Raw genomic sequence first — 18,484 nt, 5'->3', positions numbered from 1 at the left:
TTTTGTGGTTTTCATTTGTAAAAAGTGCATACACAAAATCAAGGATTCAAGAAATAAGTTAATAAAATAGATATTTTGTTCACTTTAATGATGACATAGGTAATTGCATGTGTAAATTGGCATCCCTACTTAAAAATATATTAGATGCCAGACTTTCACCTGCTATTTCAAACACTCCAACTGAGAGATCTTTTAGGATTCTAATCTGCACTTCAAAGGACAGTTAGAATTTGAAAAGAAAAAAAATCTCTTGATCAGAATGTCTAGTATCTGTTAGGATACCCTACCCCCAGCAAAAACAAAATGATTAAAGAATTCAAAAATAATATAAAATTATTTAACCTTCAAATAATATGAGTCTCTCAATCAGATATCATCATTTAATCCTTGTAAAAGTTGATGAAAAATGTAATTGTTATTGTCTTTATTTACTTGCCTCTTCATTAACTTCAAATTAAAGATGAGGTGCCATTTTAACAGGGTGAATATTCTACTTCCCCCAAAAAGGACATCCTGAATTGGACAAAAATAAAAATTGCTTCGGTCAAGAAGTGATACTGCGCTTTAACCTCAGTTAAAATGCTGGGAAGTTTTGTCTTTCTTTTAACAATGTTTCGTTAGAGACAACATAAAAATCTAAAAGAGTTCATTAAAATCTTATCTATGCATTCCAGGGATACAATGATCAATTTGGTCTATTAATTTTAGTGATTCAGGATAATTACAGTTGTTTTAGGGAATGTATTTTTTTCTAAAGCTCTGTAGCTTTAAGAATATAATTTATGAAGAAATTTTAATTTGGAATTGCTATAGATCTTATCCCAAAAGTTAGCTTAATTAACAAATCTTTGTCAGCATGAAATTACTTTCCGTTTTTGCAATATTTCCTCCAATTTTTTTTTTGTTTTTTTTTTGTTCAACACTTTCTCTTTGGATTAATATTCTTGAATTCTGATCACATGATCTTTTCCTAGAAGTAATTATATTTATACTTTTTCTCCTGAATAAATTGAAAAAAATCTATTTTCTTATTTTTTAAAATGTTAGTTTTTTTTTCTCCACCTCAATCACTTTATGTATCGTCCTATAAACCGAGACCTGTTTTGGGAATTGTAAAATAGATTGAGGTATAGAGACCCATAAAATTTTCTAGGAAATCATTAAAATAAAATTTGTGGGTCTTGTAACACCAAATTAAATAACTATTCCTCTCTCTGTGTGTGTGTGTGTGTGTGTGTGTGTGTGTGTGTGTGTGTGTGTGTGTGTGTGTGTGTGTGTGTGTGTGTGTGTGTGTGTTAGGTATGTTTCTAGACTCAAATTCATGTAATGGATTTTGATCAAAGTTAAAATAAGGATTCTAGACATTCGATTTAGTATAATTATATCTTGATTTAAAATTTCATAAGTGATGTGAAACGCCTCTGTTTAGGAAATTAATTTTATCTGTTATCAAATAATTGTTAAATCTCAACTCAATACAAGTAAAATTCTTCAGAAAGAACATTTATGTTTTTTTTTTGTTTTTTTTTAAAGATAAAAGTTTTTATATAGTCTATTATTGCTAACTTATTTCCAAACTTATAAAGAATTAGATTTTTACAAAAGACAAAAGGCAAAAAATCAGTTGGAATCAATAATCTAGGTAAAAATTTCCCCAAATCAAAAATGTATAACAGATTGCCTTGTCTGCTATGTTCAGTTACAAAAGAAAAATGAGGGAGGGGGATGAACACAACTTCAAAGCTGTCCATTGGCATTGTCTATTCTTAGCCAAAGGGGAAGGAAATCAGCTCATATTGAAAGTAGCAATTATATTCAAAAGTCTTCTTTGTTATCTTTCTGAATTAAAGAGCTCTACAATTTATTGAACAAGAGGACAATGCATGTCCCTGTATGTTTATGTGTATGTGCATGCATACACACATAACAAAACTACAAATCGCTGAAGATAGATGTATACGAAAGTAAGATGATGTTGACATCAATAAAAGTTAACAAAAAATTAAAGTGAGTCTAAAGTCTGGGTTGATACCAGCTCTCTTACTGCTGGAATATCCTCAGAACTCAATCAGACTTTTGTCAAAGATGCAAAATGGTTGTGTCCAGAAAATTATATTTGTTACATATATTGGACAAAATTGGATATTATTATAAAAATCATTGATGTAGTATTTCAATATAATGCGATAGTGTACTGCACTTATTCATTTATTTATTCCTCTTTTTCACAAGTCTATTCTTAAAACTTCCATATTTTCCTTGATCGTCCCTTGTTAACTGACTCTGCTACTTTAACTGTTCTACATCTAAATAACCAAAGAATTTTCATCCATTCTTTCGACGTGCCTATACTAAAACCAATCTCTTGTTCTTCCTATTCTGTCTAGAGTTAATCTTCCTCTGAGGTCATCAAATCTTTAAGAGTTACATTATACATCCATCGTATAATTTCCCTGTCATTTATCTCCATGCAACTCATGTCCTCAACCCTTATTGGCCAGGATTTACTTCCATACATTATCACACATGACTGATAGACTCTTCCTTCAGTTGACAGTGGTAACACTCTGTTGGTTAATAATTGCAGAATTTCTCTGAACTTCATTCATACATGTGAGTGTGTGTGAATATATGTGCCAGTACACACACACATACACACACACATTCTCCTCTTGTTTAATAAATTGTAGAGCTCTTCAATTTAGAAAGATAACAAAGAAGACTTTTGAATATAATTGCTACTTTCAATATGAGCTGATTTCCTTTCCTTTTTGGCTAAGGATAGACAATGTCAATGGACAGCTTTGAAGTCGTATGCCCTCATTTTTCTTTTGTAACTGAACATAGCAGACAAGGCAATCTGTTATACGTTTTTGATTTGGGAAAATTTTTACTTTTATTATTGATTCCAACTGATTTTTTTGCCTTTTGTAAGCATTTCATTCTTTATAAGTATAGAAATAAGTTAGCAAATAATAGACTGTTTAAAACCTTTATCTTTTAAAAAAATAAATGAATGTGCTTTCTGAAGAATTTCATTTGTTGAGTTGAGATTTAACAATTATTTGATAATAATTTAATAATTATTTGATAATAATTCGTCATAGTTATCATTTAGTGTGTATTGAGCCAGCTCCCATCAATTTGACAATGGTCCTATATCACAACAGATCAAGTTTGATTATTTTGATTTTGCTCAGATGCAATTGCAATCTACTCTTGAATCCACCAGTGAAGGCTGTAGATTTTTCGGCCTCACACGAGTGCAAAATTCACTTTCACAGGAGAGAGAACCACATTTTCAGTTGTTTGTTGCATCTTTTTTGCAAAACAATTCAATTAATTGGACAATTATAATAAATCGGTTTAATTTAATTGCTGCAGATTTCAAATGGAAGCAAAATGTAACTGATTTTGTTTTTATAGAGTTGTAAAGAAGTATAATCTGTGAACATATATAACATAACTATTAGCAGAGAATTGCAAAGTAATTTATTTTTTCAACCTCAACTCATTAATTGTAAAGCTGTGTATTGATGGAAAATAGTCCGAAGTCTGATGCAAGCTCACTCATTACTCGACTATTCATGATGCTCAATGAAACTTTTGTCAAAGATACAGACTGATTTTTCCCCATATTTGTTAATGATTTTTCCATATTTCGATTATTTCTTCTTTAATTTTATGCTGTCTGCTTTATATAAACTGTTACAATTATGTTAAATACATAGTTTTAAATTACTCATAAAATGTTCAATGTTGGTGTGTATCTGCTTTAGTCAAACAGTTTGTCCATACCTAATATAGATCCCTTAACTACCAGAAAGCAATCTAAAAATTTAAATACCTTATTCATAAAACCTTACTCCTTGAGGGAATTGAAGATGTAACAATTCTGAGTATTGGTTACCAACATGCAGTCATAAAACCTTTTTAAAGATTTAAATGTAAAAATTCAGTATTTTTTGTGTATGATAATTTTTCTTGGTCCAAGATGAAGGCTTTCTTTTGGTAACTTATGTTTCTGGTTATCCTGGTTAGGACACATACCTTTCGTTAGATGGAGAATGGTGGAGTGTTTTTGGAGATGTCTCATAGCAGGATCATGATCCTGGACAAAACACGAGACATTTTTACCAAAATTATAGAATTCTTATCCTACTCAAAGTGCATAGCCGTCACTGTTGAACAGAAAGAAAGACAACCTAAAAAGCTGGCAACCTTTTCCCATCCACGTCTACCGCTTGTAGTATCTATATTGTTTGTCTAAGTTTTGGTTTCTTTTGTGATTGACCTTGACTCATGGTGAAACACACTTTTCTTTTATAGACAAGTTAAAACTATGCATATTTCAATCTATAAAAGCTTTTCATCATCTTAACTTCTGATACTTGTCACTTCCAACATTTGGACCATTGGTCATTCATTCCTGCTTTAATTGTCTAGTAACCAATTTCGGTCTAAAGTTTGGTAAAAGACTCGCCTATATCATAAAATTATTAAATCCTGTGCTAAATTGTTTGCGTTTTTGATGTTTTATAATTAATATTTGAGGTTTGGTTTGCTTTGCTCTTCTATCTTTTCATTTTTTATTCTTTCTATGTCATATTTCAAAATATTTTAATTCCTTTTCTCACCAGCATGAGTTTTTTCTACTGTGTTTACATTGTTATTGATGTAATTTAGAAAAACTATTTCTAGTTAAATTGGTTTATGTAGTTAACACTTGAATGGTGCCCCCCACACCCCTGCATGCACCTGTACATAGTTATTTTTTTATCTTTCCTTCTTGGGTTTCCACCAATAATCATCTTTATTAATGTGGAAACTTTTGCATCAGCTATGTGAACTCTTTCCTATGTTGGATGAGCCTTTTTGCATGAATGTTTGCTATATTTATCTGTGGATTTCCGTAATATGGCAAATATTATTTTTTGTCATTGCTGTATTTTCTGTTCTATATACATGCAGAAGTTTTTGTCTCTGCTTCCTGAGTGCAACATATTAAATTGTTCTCTTTTTATTCCTCTTTCTCATCCTCATCAGTGTGTTGGCCTCATTTCTCTCTGATTGCACTAAAACAATCCTCAATTCCAATCCAAACTCATCCATCAAATGTTAGTTAAGAACTATTTCTGCACCACCCTTTGAATCTTCTTTGTACTCAAAATCGTAGTATTCATTTAAAATGTATACAGTAGCTGATATTAACTTTTTAAAAAATCTGCATCCAATTTGACCACGTTTAACATCAATTGAAATGAATGGCTCTCATCTTGGGGAGGCTCTATGTTTGACAAGCTTCTGGGTTTGACTTTTAATCCTGATATGAAATGGAACATGTACATCACATCTGTTGCTAAGGTCGCTGGAAAAATGGTGAAATCATTCTACCACTCCAGTAGATATCTCACTGCTGATGCAATTCTCTATTTGTATAAGAGCAAAGTACGTCTAAGGATCCAGGAACTGCTAGAAAGATCTTATCTTGCCTTGACAGAGTTCAAAATAGACTTCATAGTCTAGCAGGGCATGCCCTTTTCTCTTCCCTACAACCTCTTTCTCACAGAAGAGACGTTGCAAGACTGTCTCTACTTTATTGTTATTTTCATGGTAAGTGCTCGTCTGAGCTCCAACCTATGCTCCCCCCTGCCAAACTTTCATGAAAAACACTCATCTAGCTGAAACCACTATCACTAATTTCCCCTATTCTTTATCTGTGCCTCAACCTAAATGTAGATTTCATGAATAAAGCTTCTTTCTTAGAACTGCACACCCGTGGAACTTTCTTCATTTCTCTGCTTTCCAACTGACTGCAATATGGTCTTCAAGTCCAACATAAACAAGTTCTTGATGAGCCGTCCCCTTAAGTAATCCAATTTACCAAATTTCCACTACTAACGATTACTACGATATTGTCCCATTGACTACTCATTACTTATCCTCGAGTGGCCTCAGGGCCTTAATAAATGGTGACTTTTTTGTAAAAAGAAAAAAAATATGACTATTGTCCATTTTATTTTCAACGTCATTCAATTCCACACACACTCATTCAATACTATATTAGTTTCATCACACCAGACTATCCTTTTCTTTGATCTCAGAATATATATCACCTCTCCATAACTCGTTCCTCCTCTTTTTTCGTCTTTCCACAATTTCCATCATAATAGCAGTTGTCTATTTCTCCTTCCAATTTACAATTGCAACTCTCTTCACATAAATGCGTACAATTCTAAGCCATTTCATTGTGAAGTAATAACCTATCAACTTCCTATAAATAGAAGCCTTTTCGCATCTTCTGTTTCTTTGTGGCTTCATTGTCCATCATTCACCATTCTCCCCCTTTTCAGTTTAAGACCCGATGCAACTTACGTTAATGTATCAAGTTCCATAATCAGGAAGAGAAAGTGGATAAGAATGAGGAAAAAGATTACGACATACAAATGCAAATGGATGGGGGTGAGGGTTCCACTTATCTTTCTCGCATATCTACTGAATCCGCATCCTTTTGTCTTCATCTTTACTTACCTTCATTTTGATTGCACAATGGAATTTTCTCTGGTGCTCACATGAAATTACAAATGCATTACACCAACATCCCAACCCTGTCTTTTCTCTTAACAAGAGAAAAGGAAACATGCAATTGACAATTTTATTGGGAAGCATTATCAGATTATCTCATAATATTTACATATGGATATGCTAGTATCTTAAAGTATCAACAAATGTACTGTATACTGTTTATAAAAACATAATCATCTATTCAAGGATTTGCCAGTTTGAGTTTCATATTTCACATAGTTTACTAAGAATTTTAAAGTTAGAAATTACTTTTTATCCAACAGCTTAAATGCTTCCAAATTTTTTTCAAATTTTGAAGGGTCACATTCTTTTTCAACTATTGACAAAAGATTAAAATGGCTAACTTGTTTTTCGTATTATGGTGCTCCGAAATTCGATAATACTTTTGATGCTGATGGAAAGAAGGTAATTTTTGCATTGAATTAATGCTTAAAGGCAAAAAGCGAATATATGATTCCTTTGTGCTCAAAAACCAAAGAACCAGTAATTTTACAGTAGTCTTTTCTATAAGGCACCCGTCTTCAGGAATGTGATATTAACAGTTTAATTTAGTTACAGTATTTTTTAAAAATTTATAATCTATATATATGATAGCGTGTGTGTTATTTTCTGTGTCATGCTTACATCCAAGTCGTTTAACTGTTATGTACTTCCATTTCTTGTCATAAATAATTTTACCAAGAATTCTTCATAAGTTTTGGTTTCAGTTTCAATTATAGCTGATGGCATTCAAGTCATTTAATTTTTTTATAAATAATTTTATTAAGAATTCTTCATAATTTTGGTTTCGGTTTCGATTATAGCTGATGGCACTTAAGTCATCTGTTTTTTTTATAAATAATTTTACCAAGAATTCCTCATAAGCTTTGGTTTCGGTTTCGATTATAGTTAATGGCACTCCAATAATCTATTTTTTAAAAATAATTTTATCAAGAATTCTTCATAAGTCTTGGTTTCGATTTTAGCTGATGGCATCTTAGTAATTTATTTTTCTTTTATAAATAATTTTATCAAGAATTTTTCATAATTTTTGGTTTCGATTTCGATTATAGCTGAAGGAACTAAAGTTATATATAAAGTTTGGGATTCGATTTCGATTCAAGCTAATGAACCCAAGTCATATAGATATATTTTTTTTATTTTTGAAATCGCAAATTTATAATATATAAAAATCGATAGAACATTAACTCTTTAATAATATATACGAAATTTGCAAGAATTAAAATATGTTTAAGCATACTTTACAGCAGGGCTACGGTGGGCGTCCCTTTTAGCTTAGATAAATATTTTTGCAGTTTTAACAAAAGAGCTACAATAATATCAGAGCATCTCTATTTATGCTGAACATCTACTTCTGTAGATGTTCAGCATAAATAGAGATGTGTCTTTATTAATTGATTATTATTCATTCTTTCTGCCAAAAATGAGGAAAAGGACGTGAAAAAAACGTGATGTCTTTGCTGTTATGACCACCACCAAACCTGAAGTGACGTTGGTTTAAATTAAGGCTAAACAATCGAAAAGAGAGAATGACTCTCAAAAATATCGGCGAAAAAAGCAACCTCTCCCTGTAGAAAAGTGTCTAGTTGAGGGTGAAGAAATTAATGTCTTTAGCCAATTTTTTGGTATTTTTTGTCTGAAGGGTCGAGCTTCAAAACGACACTGATCTTGTGAAAATCTGTCGCCTTTGTCGAAAGTTTTAGGCAGACATGCAAACATACATACATAGATTTATATATTTTGTAGCTCGAATTTTCGACCCAAACCGATTAAAAAGCTTTCCCTATCTCTGAATACCCTTTATGTAAAATTTAAAATGTTTAGACCAGAAATTGTCTTTAGTAATTTGGTAGAGACTGCAGAGGTCAAATTTTTTTAAAACTTTGACCCCTATTATGACCCCTTAACATTTATTGTTTTGGGCTTAAATCAAGTTATTAAATTAGATCCATATCTAAGGAACCTATATCTAAAATTTCAAGTGTTTGGACCCAAAATTGGCGGAGGAGTTTGGTAGAGTTCTCAAAGGTCAAATCGTTGAACTTTGACCCTTTAACAGCCAGATTTCTGGCCGAAAAGATTACAAAGATTTTTCCAAATCTCACTATGAGACAGGCTCACGGTGCAGACATGCGGGTGACGTAAGTGTCACAACTATCCTGTATATCAAATTTCGAGTTTGTAGACTGAAAGTTGGCAGTTATTATGTAGGGAAACGTACACAGACATACATACAGACAGACACTTCCACTAGCATTTCAGTCCGGCGTTGTCCAGGTGTTTGGAGGTGTATGTTGAGCAGAAAAAAAAAGCGGTCAATTTTTTTAACTTTGACCCCTATTATGACCCCTTATAATTTATTGTTTTGGGCTCAAATCAAGTTAAGTTAGATCCATGTCCAATGATCCTATATCTAAAATTTCAAGTGTTTAGACCCAAAATTGGCGGAGGAGTTTGGTAGAGTTCTCAAAGGTCAAATCGTTGAACTTTGACCCTTTAACAGCCAAATTTCTGGCCGAAAATAGATTACAAAGATTTTCCCAAATCTCAGTATCCTGTATATCAAATTTCACGTCTGTAGACTTAAAATTGACAGAGTTATTGCATAGGGAAATGTACACACACACACAGACAGACACACACATACACAGACATGTTCACTTTTATAGATATATAGATAGATTAGAAAAATATCCGTCCCAGGATGGGTAAAATCAATTCCCTGAACAAAACAAATTTGCAGCACTTTATGTCCCTTACAAAGATTAAAAAATAAAATATAATGATGATAAACCTTATGTCTATAATCCTTGTTCTAATTTTGATCAACATTCATTACATAATTTTGATTTTAAAAAATGTCTCAAATTTAAGGCTAAGCTTAAAGGTTTCTGAATTTTGTAGATGTATTAATCATTTGTATTATTTGTATTATTCAGGCTATTGTTCCCATCTTTAGTCTTACTTTCACAACGTTCGGCCCATGTAATCTTTGATCAGTTTGACAAGATACACTTAAAAATGTTGGATTATGTCGGCCGAAACATTGTGTGAATAGCAATCAAGATAAGAATAGAAATGCAGATAATCAAAATGATACAAATTAAATAAACTTAAGAAGAAATTGAAATTAAGGGAATCTTGTTCAATTGTTGTCTGATGACTATGGATCAAATTTAATACAAATCTAAAATATTTAAATTTTCAAATTAGAGATTGTGTCTACATTATGCCTCCTAAAAACCCTTTAAAATACATCAAATAAACTGGAATTTTGGGAATATTTATTAATCAATGTTTAATACTGATTGTTAAAATTTCATAAAAATTGAAAGTATTTGAATTTTCATAAAAGGCTTTCATTTTCTCTTTGTCTTTTTTGCATGAAGCTAAATTAAACTAAATACAGTAGAACCCCTGGATACAGCATTAAAAATTAGTAACAAAATACAGCACAATATATAATACACATGTATAATCAAATAACATTATAAATAACACTGTAAGGCAAGGCAAATACCGTAACCAGGGGCTGGTGGAAAAAATTGTATTCTACATCATAATCTGGGAAAAAAAAAACCGTATTCTAGGGCCACCATATCCTGGAGTTCTACTGTATAACCTATATTACCCACTCTTATGCATAGCAACTTTGTTCCAAAATTCATAAGAATAATTAGTTTAGGAGTGAATTCTGTACATACAAATATATAGAAATTTACATCAACCTATAGTTTTATCGAATGTGCTCTTTTTTTTTAATTGAAATTGATGAATTTTAATAGAATAAAATGCAAGCATTTCCTCAGTCTTGCCGTTCTATTAATGCTTTTTAAATAGAGAGAGAGAGAGAGAGAGAGAACCTACGTATATCATTTCATCAGTTTTTATTTATACTGAACATTTAGTAAAAGGGAAGTTGTTTTTTTATTTTTTGTATAAAACTGAAAGAAGAAAAACAACTAAAGTAGAGAAAAAAGATAATTTAATCATTTAAAATGATTAAATTTCATTTGAATTCTATCAATTTTTGTTAATCCCCCCTCCCAATTTTCATTTCTATTTCTAATGTTTTCCATTTCATGATCATTTGTAAATACATTAAATGCAATATTGATTTTTCTTTCTGAAAGTTTTAGTCCTAAATGATTTTCCCCTCTTTTCTCTTCATTAATTCACTTGAATAATGTGTTCATTAATTGCTCATAATCAATAAACAAAAAAAATTTTTTTTTTCCTTTTAAAACTTTACATTTAAATTTTAAATTTGATGATTTTAAAGAAAAAAAAATATTTGAGTTTCTTTTCTTTCTTCTCTCAGATATTGATCACAGTATAACAAATCGAATGAAAGATGACTTGGATCTGGAAAAAGGACACACGCATACATTCTCCAATTTTCCACATTCGGCAGAATCTGATGATGAAGAAGGCGGAGACAAAACAGAGGTTATTAAACATTTTTTCTTCATCTTTTTTATTTTTTATTTGATGGAATATAAAATTTAACTTTTTTGAACCTCACATTATTTTATTTTATTATTTCTATGCTATTAGTAACTTTATGAAGAATTGCACAAAATAATTACCAAGATCTTGTCTCTTTTGGAAATATAAAGCAGTAACCCTACATTACTCAAGATCGAATGAAAAACACTACTGTGTTCTTTTTCACTATGCTCATAACACCACATAGACTTTCAACACATAGAGGTCATGTAGAAATTCTGGACTATTTTCATTGTCTCTCCAAGAAAATTTATACATATGATTTAGATTTTATCAAAATAGGATATTTTTGAAGTTTTAAGGAGGATTCAGACTTCGTAACTCTTCTAAGGGGTACACTTGAAAATTCGGAACCACTTCCATTGTTTACATAAGAATACACTTACAGATTTTATGTAAATTCTCTAACCTTTCTATAGGAAATGCATATACACACATTGACATTTATATATAGAGCGATATTTTAAAATATCAGTCTTCTTTATTTTGTGTAGATTTTTTCTTTCTAAATATTTGTTAGATTGACCAATTTTTATAGTAGTTCTAGTTAAACAGAACAAAGTTATTGAATAAACAGAGTTCAAGATCTAGCCTGAACCATCATGTTCTCTTTCAATCTTAGAAAAGATATTAATCTCCTGATCTCCTGTAGTTATGGGTTGAATAACAATACTAACCTTGTTCTACTAACATACTTGGAGAGGTATATGTCATGATCATAGTCATGGTTGTTGCATTCACCATGGGCCAGGTATGCTGGTTCTTTCCAACAAGTTCACCACATCCCAAACACTAGCTGACCAGGCACTGTGATCCAAGACTGCTTCCATTATGAGTGCAAGCCATTCGCATTCTAGTAACGGACCCCGTAAAGGTGAGGGATCAAAATCAGTTCGGCATTCTGCTTCACTGCCAGAGATACACTGTATAGAAATACACTAGCAGTGACTCTGGATTAATAATAACAATAACTATTGACTAGAAAAAGTTTCTTGACTTTTTGGCTAGGAGCAACTTGTTTAAAATATAATTTTTTAATATTTTCTGCAAATAAACATAGAAAAGTGTAGTATTTGTTCTGATATTACATTTTATCTTTTTTCTTTTTAGTCTGTGAAGTATAAATTAGTCTGGTCTTTTATTTTTGCTCCAATCCAAAGTGCCCCTTTTTGGGAAGCTGGATTTTCCTTACATTAAAAATCAATGTTGTATCTGACTCTGCCCTCATGGGGAGGCAAGTGAATAGAACTATTGACTAGCTATAATTTACTAAAGTTTGAATTTCATCTCTATTCCTGAACATGCACACACACGTTCAAGTTAGAAACGTTATTGATTTTTCAAATGGTTTTCTACTGGAATTGATCCAATAACCAAGTATAAAAGAAGTGTGTATATTTTGGAAACACAAAATATGTAGAAGTAGTAATAGTGAATGAATAGGAATTTTAGGTCAACAATTTAATCCTTGTTTGTAAAATATGTAAACAAAATTTTTTTGTTCAAATAGAAAGGATTAACTAAGTTTGCTAACTCATTTGTTTAGGAAATAATGTATTTGTTCAAATAGCGTGTGTGTGTGTGTGTTTTTAAAAAAAAGCGATATCTGATAAATTTTCTAACTTTCAATTCAAGCAAACTTGAAGTATTCTATTTCAAATGTTTGTTCTATAATCTATTTTCACAATTAGAAGAAATTGAATAGATAGCATTTTAAATTCAAACTCTTCATGTATATGTGTGTGTTTTTTGGGTACAATATTTGTTAATAGTTTAAAATAGAAAAATGTGGAAAATTATTCTTGAGAGCTCTACTCACCAACATCTCATCAGGAGATGATCATTGGTAAACAAAGTATATAATTTAACGAGAAGGAGCAAAAATGGGAACTTAAATTGCTGATGAAATGGCGAGAATAAGCGTTTTTAAGATAAATAATATAAAAATATTAAAATTTAAAAATTGATTTTAAAGAAAAAAAAGGAGGGAACCCTTTAACTTGACAAACATTAGAGATCTTCCAAAGTGCTGTTCACAAGATTTTCAAATGAGATAGAATGGATATCATGCAAGACCTGAAATCACTCTATTTTATACTTTTTGGCACAACAATCATCATCAGCTAAATGCAGAACAATGGAAGATTCCAAAGTTGTTGGAGACGTGTGACATAATAAACTAGTTTTACTCTATCTAATGTTTAATGAAATATGCTGGTTTATTCAGGTATTCAAATGTAATCAACATTGCACTGGCAATTCATATACAGCATTATTTTTTATCTAAAGCAGACTATTATTGGAGAAAGACTAAAAAGCAAATTTTGTCCTAAAAATCAAACCTAAAGCAACAGAAAAAATCCACCAGTTACACTCTTAGTGATTTCCTTGCTGAGCTTCTAACTAATACCATTTATCTAAAGTAGTTTAAAATATAATGGATACCTTGGGAAGGCCAAAAGATATGGAAGACTCAAATTCCAGAACTTTTTTTCTTGATTCAATCCAAAATTAGATCGTTCAGATAGCTACTACTAGTAAGAATTTCCTTTATTTTGTCCAATTCTTCATGAAATCTGTTGGGAGAACAAATCATGAGGATTCAGAGCACTAAGATGTAAATTAAACCCAATTTTCTAGAATCTTTTTTTTTTTTTTTTGTGCAACAGAGCACCAATTCAGATAACAACTCATAAATATGAACTTTTGATAAACACTAATTAGGACCCATCCTTCTCTGCTTTAGATATTTTAATAAAAACATCTAAAAACAGAAGGCAATTATCTTTTTCAACTTCCATAGTAAAAGTTGACATATACACTAGACTTAGGAACAGAGTTAAATAATATGCCCCAATAATAGCCGACAAAAATATTTGCTAATGCTGAGACTAAGGGACTCATTATATTCTATATGGTCCCAGTATTAAACAGAATTCTCTATGTATATCATAATCAGTATTCTTTCTAACATATGACCTATTTATTCCCCCACTATTTATCTGTGCCTAAACCTAAATGTAAATTCTATGAACAAAGCTTCTTTCTTAGAACTGCATACCTGTGGAACTCTGTTCCATTTTCCTGCTTTTCAACTGACTACAATATGGCTGTCTTCAAGTCCAATGTAAACAAATTCTTGATGGGCTATTCCCTTAAGTAATCCAATTTACTAAATTTCCACTACTAATGATTACTATGACATGTTCCCTTTGACTACTGTAAACTCATTAACCCTTATCCTCGAGTGGCCTCCAGGCCGTGATAAGTCCTTTGTAACAAAAAAAATCCAAAACATTAAGATACAGGAAACAAGTGTCCATTCTTCAGGACAATATTTGTAGAATACTTGTAGATACTGGACAAGCAATATTATTAAAATGTTTATAAAATTATAAAAATAAAATTAATAGAAAATAAAAAAGTCATTTTCTTTGAATAAAAATTAAGTTTTTAAAATTCCATTAAATAAATTTTAATTTTTATCAATTTGTGATCTTTGTGATTATCTAATTTACTAACAATACTCACCACATTGCAAAAACACTTACAAAATACAACATAACATAGCAATCATACCTGCAATAAACCGAAATGTCTGTCAATCTACATTTCCATAAAAGGTTCTGTCACGCTAGTTTGAAATAGCATTTTTATCAATAAACATGCAAACTGAATGGTCATATTTTTACAATATTCATTCATTCTAAACAAGTGTGACAGACTAACTAAAAAATGCAATAGTTGCATTTATTTTAATTGTAAAAGTATTGAAATAGTACAGTAAGATGCAAAATCAGAATTGCCAATTTTATTTGTTAGTAATAAGACATTTAAAAAATAATTTTTTTTTTTTTTTCAATAAAACTCTATCAATTTATATTATTATGAAATGTTAGAAGAGCACTTGAGATTGATGGCCTTGTGCCTGGATGTCACACACAAATGGGCAAACAAGAAATTAAACAAGATGAGATCACCCTTCAAAGCAGATTAGATATACGAAGATAAAAGTGTCTGGATAAAAAATATTAAGTTATTTTTCTAACATTGAGTTTGAATACTGTTTCATCAAACGCAGAGAAATGTCTATTCAACAATATCAATACATGTGCATGTTTAAATACAAGTTAGAAAAGCATTTCATTCAAGGCATGAAAATTATTAAACAAAATGTTTTTACTATAGGTTTTAAAAATAAAGGTACAAGATTCAATTTGAAATTTATTTATCTTCAAAGTGTACTTTTATAAATTTTACAAAGTAAGGTATGCAAATTTAATACCTTACTTTGTAAAATGTATAAAAGTGCACTTTGAAGATAAATAAATTTCAAATTGAATCTTGTACCTTTATTTTTAAAGCCTATAGTAAAAACATTTTGTTTAACAATTTTCATGCCTTGGATGAAATGCTTTTCTAACTTGTATCCTATCTTTTTAAGATTATATTTTATTTAATTTATTAATTTGGATTTAAAAAAGATGAATGTGATTTTGTATGTATTTATAAAAACTCTCCTACTCTCTATTTCAGATTGTATTTCTCTCACCACAACTCATTTTTGCAACCCCCTCTTTGTATTATTACAGGTCTGAATATTCTCTCTGTTTCAGTTTGTAATTCTCCTCACACCACAACTCTTTTTTGCAACTCTCTTTGTCATACATGTCTGAATAATGAGAAAATCTGATTTTTTTTAACAAAAACTTTAAAATAACTTTTTTAGATTAATTTTTTAAAAACTTCTTTCAGAATAGAAAATCTTTACAATTTAATAAGGAACATATTTCATATAGGTTTCATAAAAAATATTCAGTAGATAACGGAAAAAAAATAGAGATGAAAATTTCAAAAGGGCTGTATAACTGGTTACGCTCAATAGTAGTCCTCGCTAGTGAAAGACTTTGTTATTGTTATTCTATTATTATTTAAAACATTTTGTGTCCTGTGCTTTCGCACGAGGACTAATTCATTGAACAAAATAGTGATGTGAGGATGCATCTAAAAAAAAAAAGAAAGAAAAAAGTAACAGAATTTAAATGTTGTTCATTAGCCAAGTTTTATTCATTTCTAATGACTAATTCTTTACAGAAAGAAGAGAAAACGGATTCAGAAAAGGTAGCTGTTTTTGTTTTGTTTTTATTCCCAGGCTTTTCTTTTGATTCCCTTTTCCCCTTTTTTTTTGTCTAAAACAGAATTTTCAAAATAATGGTTTATTGATTTTAATTTTTATCATTTGTGCCTTCAAATAAATATGTACCTAATCAAAAGATATGTATCTATATATGTATGCTTGATTCTCAGATCAGGGTGACAATATGGTTTGGATACTTTTCTCTCAAACAGATAGCTGATGTTCATAAAGACAGCTTAATCTTCAAACATATTTCTCAACTTATCATTATCTGAGTTGCTTTTGTCTACATAATCTGCTACAGAGGTTTAAATGCCCCTATCTAATAGAATCTTACATTACATGTTTTTCCTTTCTAAACTTTTAAACTGTAACTCGTCACATGACTAAAAACTTAACCAATGCAATATCTACTTTCATACATGGGGGCTAATTCACCTTTTGCAATATAGCAAATCGTTTCTGCAGTGAACACTCAAAGCATATTGCCTTGCATAATATGTAACAAAACACAAACCATTTTTTTTTAATGTTTGCTTTATTACTTGATAGTTTAATCATATCAAATGTTTTTGGTGTCTTTTATTATGCTTCTTATGATTGTTAACATGAAAATGATAATTAAAATATGTAAATGAAAAAATAAATGCAGTTCTTAATTGATTTATCAGCACAATGTTTATATAAGCATTTAGAGGATGATAATAGAATAATTTAATAAAACGATGAAAAATCTATATATTATATTAGACTAAGCAAATCCTAATACAATATCAAATCATGTGATTAAAGCATCAAGAAGTGCAGCATTTTTTCATGGTAAAAAAAAAATTATTTATCTTTATAAAAATTTTAAATATGTCAAGGGTATGAGTTCCATTATAGAAACGTTGATTTAATTTTAATAAAATAAAATATGCATCCAGTGTACTTGAAAGCCAAATCACTACATAATATTAAGGAAAAAAAAAATATTTTACTTGTTTGAAATTTATAATTTAAATATATTTTGGAGCCAAACTCCATCCTCAGTATGTTTTGTTTCTTTTTTTTCTTTTTTCTCTTCTTTCTTGCCATGTTGTAAAGTTGACGAAAAGTTGTATCTCAGCGGTTGTATTTTGAAATGTTGGAACTGTGCGTTGGCAACGTGAGATTAACGCCAAGTGTGTGAGTTCCATTATAGAAACATTGATTTAATTTGAATAAAATAAAATGTACATCAAGTGCACTTGAAAACCAAATCACAATGTAATATTAGAAAATAATATCACGTTGTGATTTGGCTTTCAAGTGTACTTGATGCATATTTTATTTTATTCAAATTTAAAAAAAATTATTAAAAATCAATCAAAGAATCAAGTAGGGAAGGCAATAAAATTGCATAAAAACTGAATCCCAATTAAAAATTGAATTGATTTTTTTTTTGATTTTTTTTTATTTTTATTTGTTTTTTTATAATCTGGATTTTTCATGCTTTAAGTATTCCAAAGAATTTATAAGAAAAAAAAATCAATGAAGTGATTTTATTTAAAGTATTTTTACTGGTAAACATTAGCAAAAATAAAATTTCTGTAATTATTTTATATTTTTCATGAAATCTGTTCAATTTTTGTAATTTTTATTTGCAAAATGATTTTCAAAACTGATAGCTATCCTCATTTTAGATATAATTTTGCCTTCTTTGCTATTAAACATATTTTAATATTTGACAACAAAAGTGTGATTATTAAATATCATTTATAATCCAATAAACATTTTCTTCATAAAACAAATAATCATAAAGATATCCTATATAAACTACCATATTTTGTAAATTCAAATGATCTATTATGAAATCTGCTTATTAAATTGAATTTGAATCTAATCACTGTTACCTTTCTATAAACAGCTATTTATTATTATTATTATTGTAAATGGAGTTTACAATTTTCAAAATTAATATACAATACATTTTTATTAATGTAATTATATTGTTTTGATAAATGGTTTAAATCAGCTTCCCTAATTACTAGGCTGCAGACCAGCACTGGGCTGTGGACCAAAGAATAAAATTCTTTAATTTTTAAAAAATTATTATTCATTTTGTTGACTATCATAATCTGCAGGGTGTTTTTATTTTGGAAAATTACCACTTCTAAGTAATCTGGTGTTAGTGTATATGTGGTTAATATTTTCAGGTTACTTGTTAACACATTAGGTGACAAAGTGGAAGTAATTCTTGTAGCTATTAATGAGTAATACATAATTTGAACT

General features: G+C 29.9%; 1 protein-coding gene across 4 annotated transcripts in view; it reads left to right on the top strand.

Annotated features, from left to right (window-relative positions):
• LOC145279738 (protein YIPF1-like) overlaps positions 1 to 18,484 on the top strand; it is a 148,011-nt gene that overhangs the window by 109,738 nt on the left and 19,789 nt on the right. For 2 of the 4 annotated variants that reach the window (XM_080131033.1, XM_080131034.1), the window contains exons 3-4: positions 10,907 to 11,034; positions 16,189 to 16,215. In XM_080131033.1, coding sequence (XP_079987159.1) covers positions 10,907 to 11,034; positions 16,189 to 16,215 — 155 coding nt within the window. The remainder of the gene's footprint in view (positions 1 to 10,906; positions 11,035 to 16,188; positions 16,216 to 18,484) is intronic. The other 2 variants (XM_080131036.1, XM_080131035.1) reach the window with 1 other exon arrangement.

Source organism: Euprymna scolopes, chromosome 7 (assembly GCF_053919585.1).
Source record: "Euprymna scolopes isolate OS-2025 chromosome 7, ASM5391958v1, whole genome shotgun sequence".
Classification (NCBI taxonomy): domain Eukaryota; kingdom Metazoa; phylum Mollusca; class Cephalopoda; order Sepiida; family Sepiolidae; genus Euprymna; species Euprymna scolopes.
The sequence above is the reverse complement of the archived record's forward strand: the minus strand, read 5'-3'. Positions and strand labels throughout refer to the sequence as shown.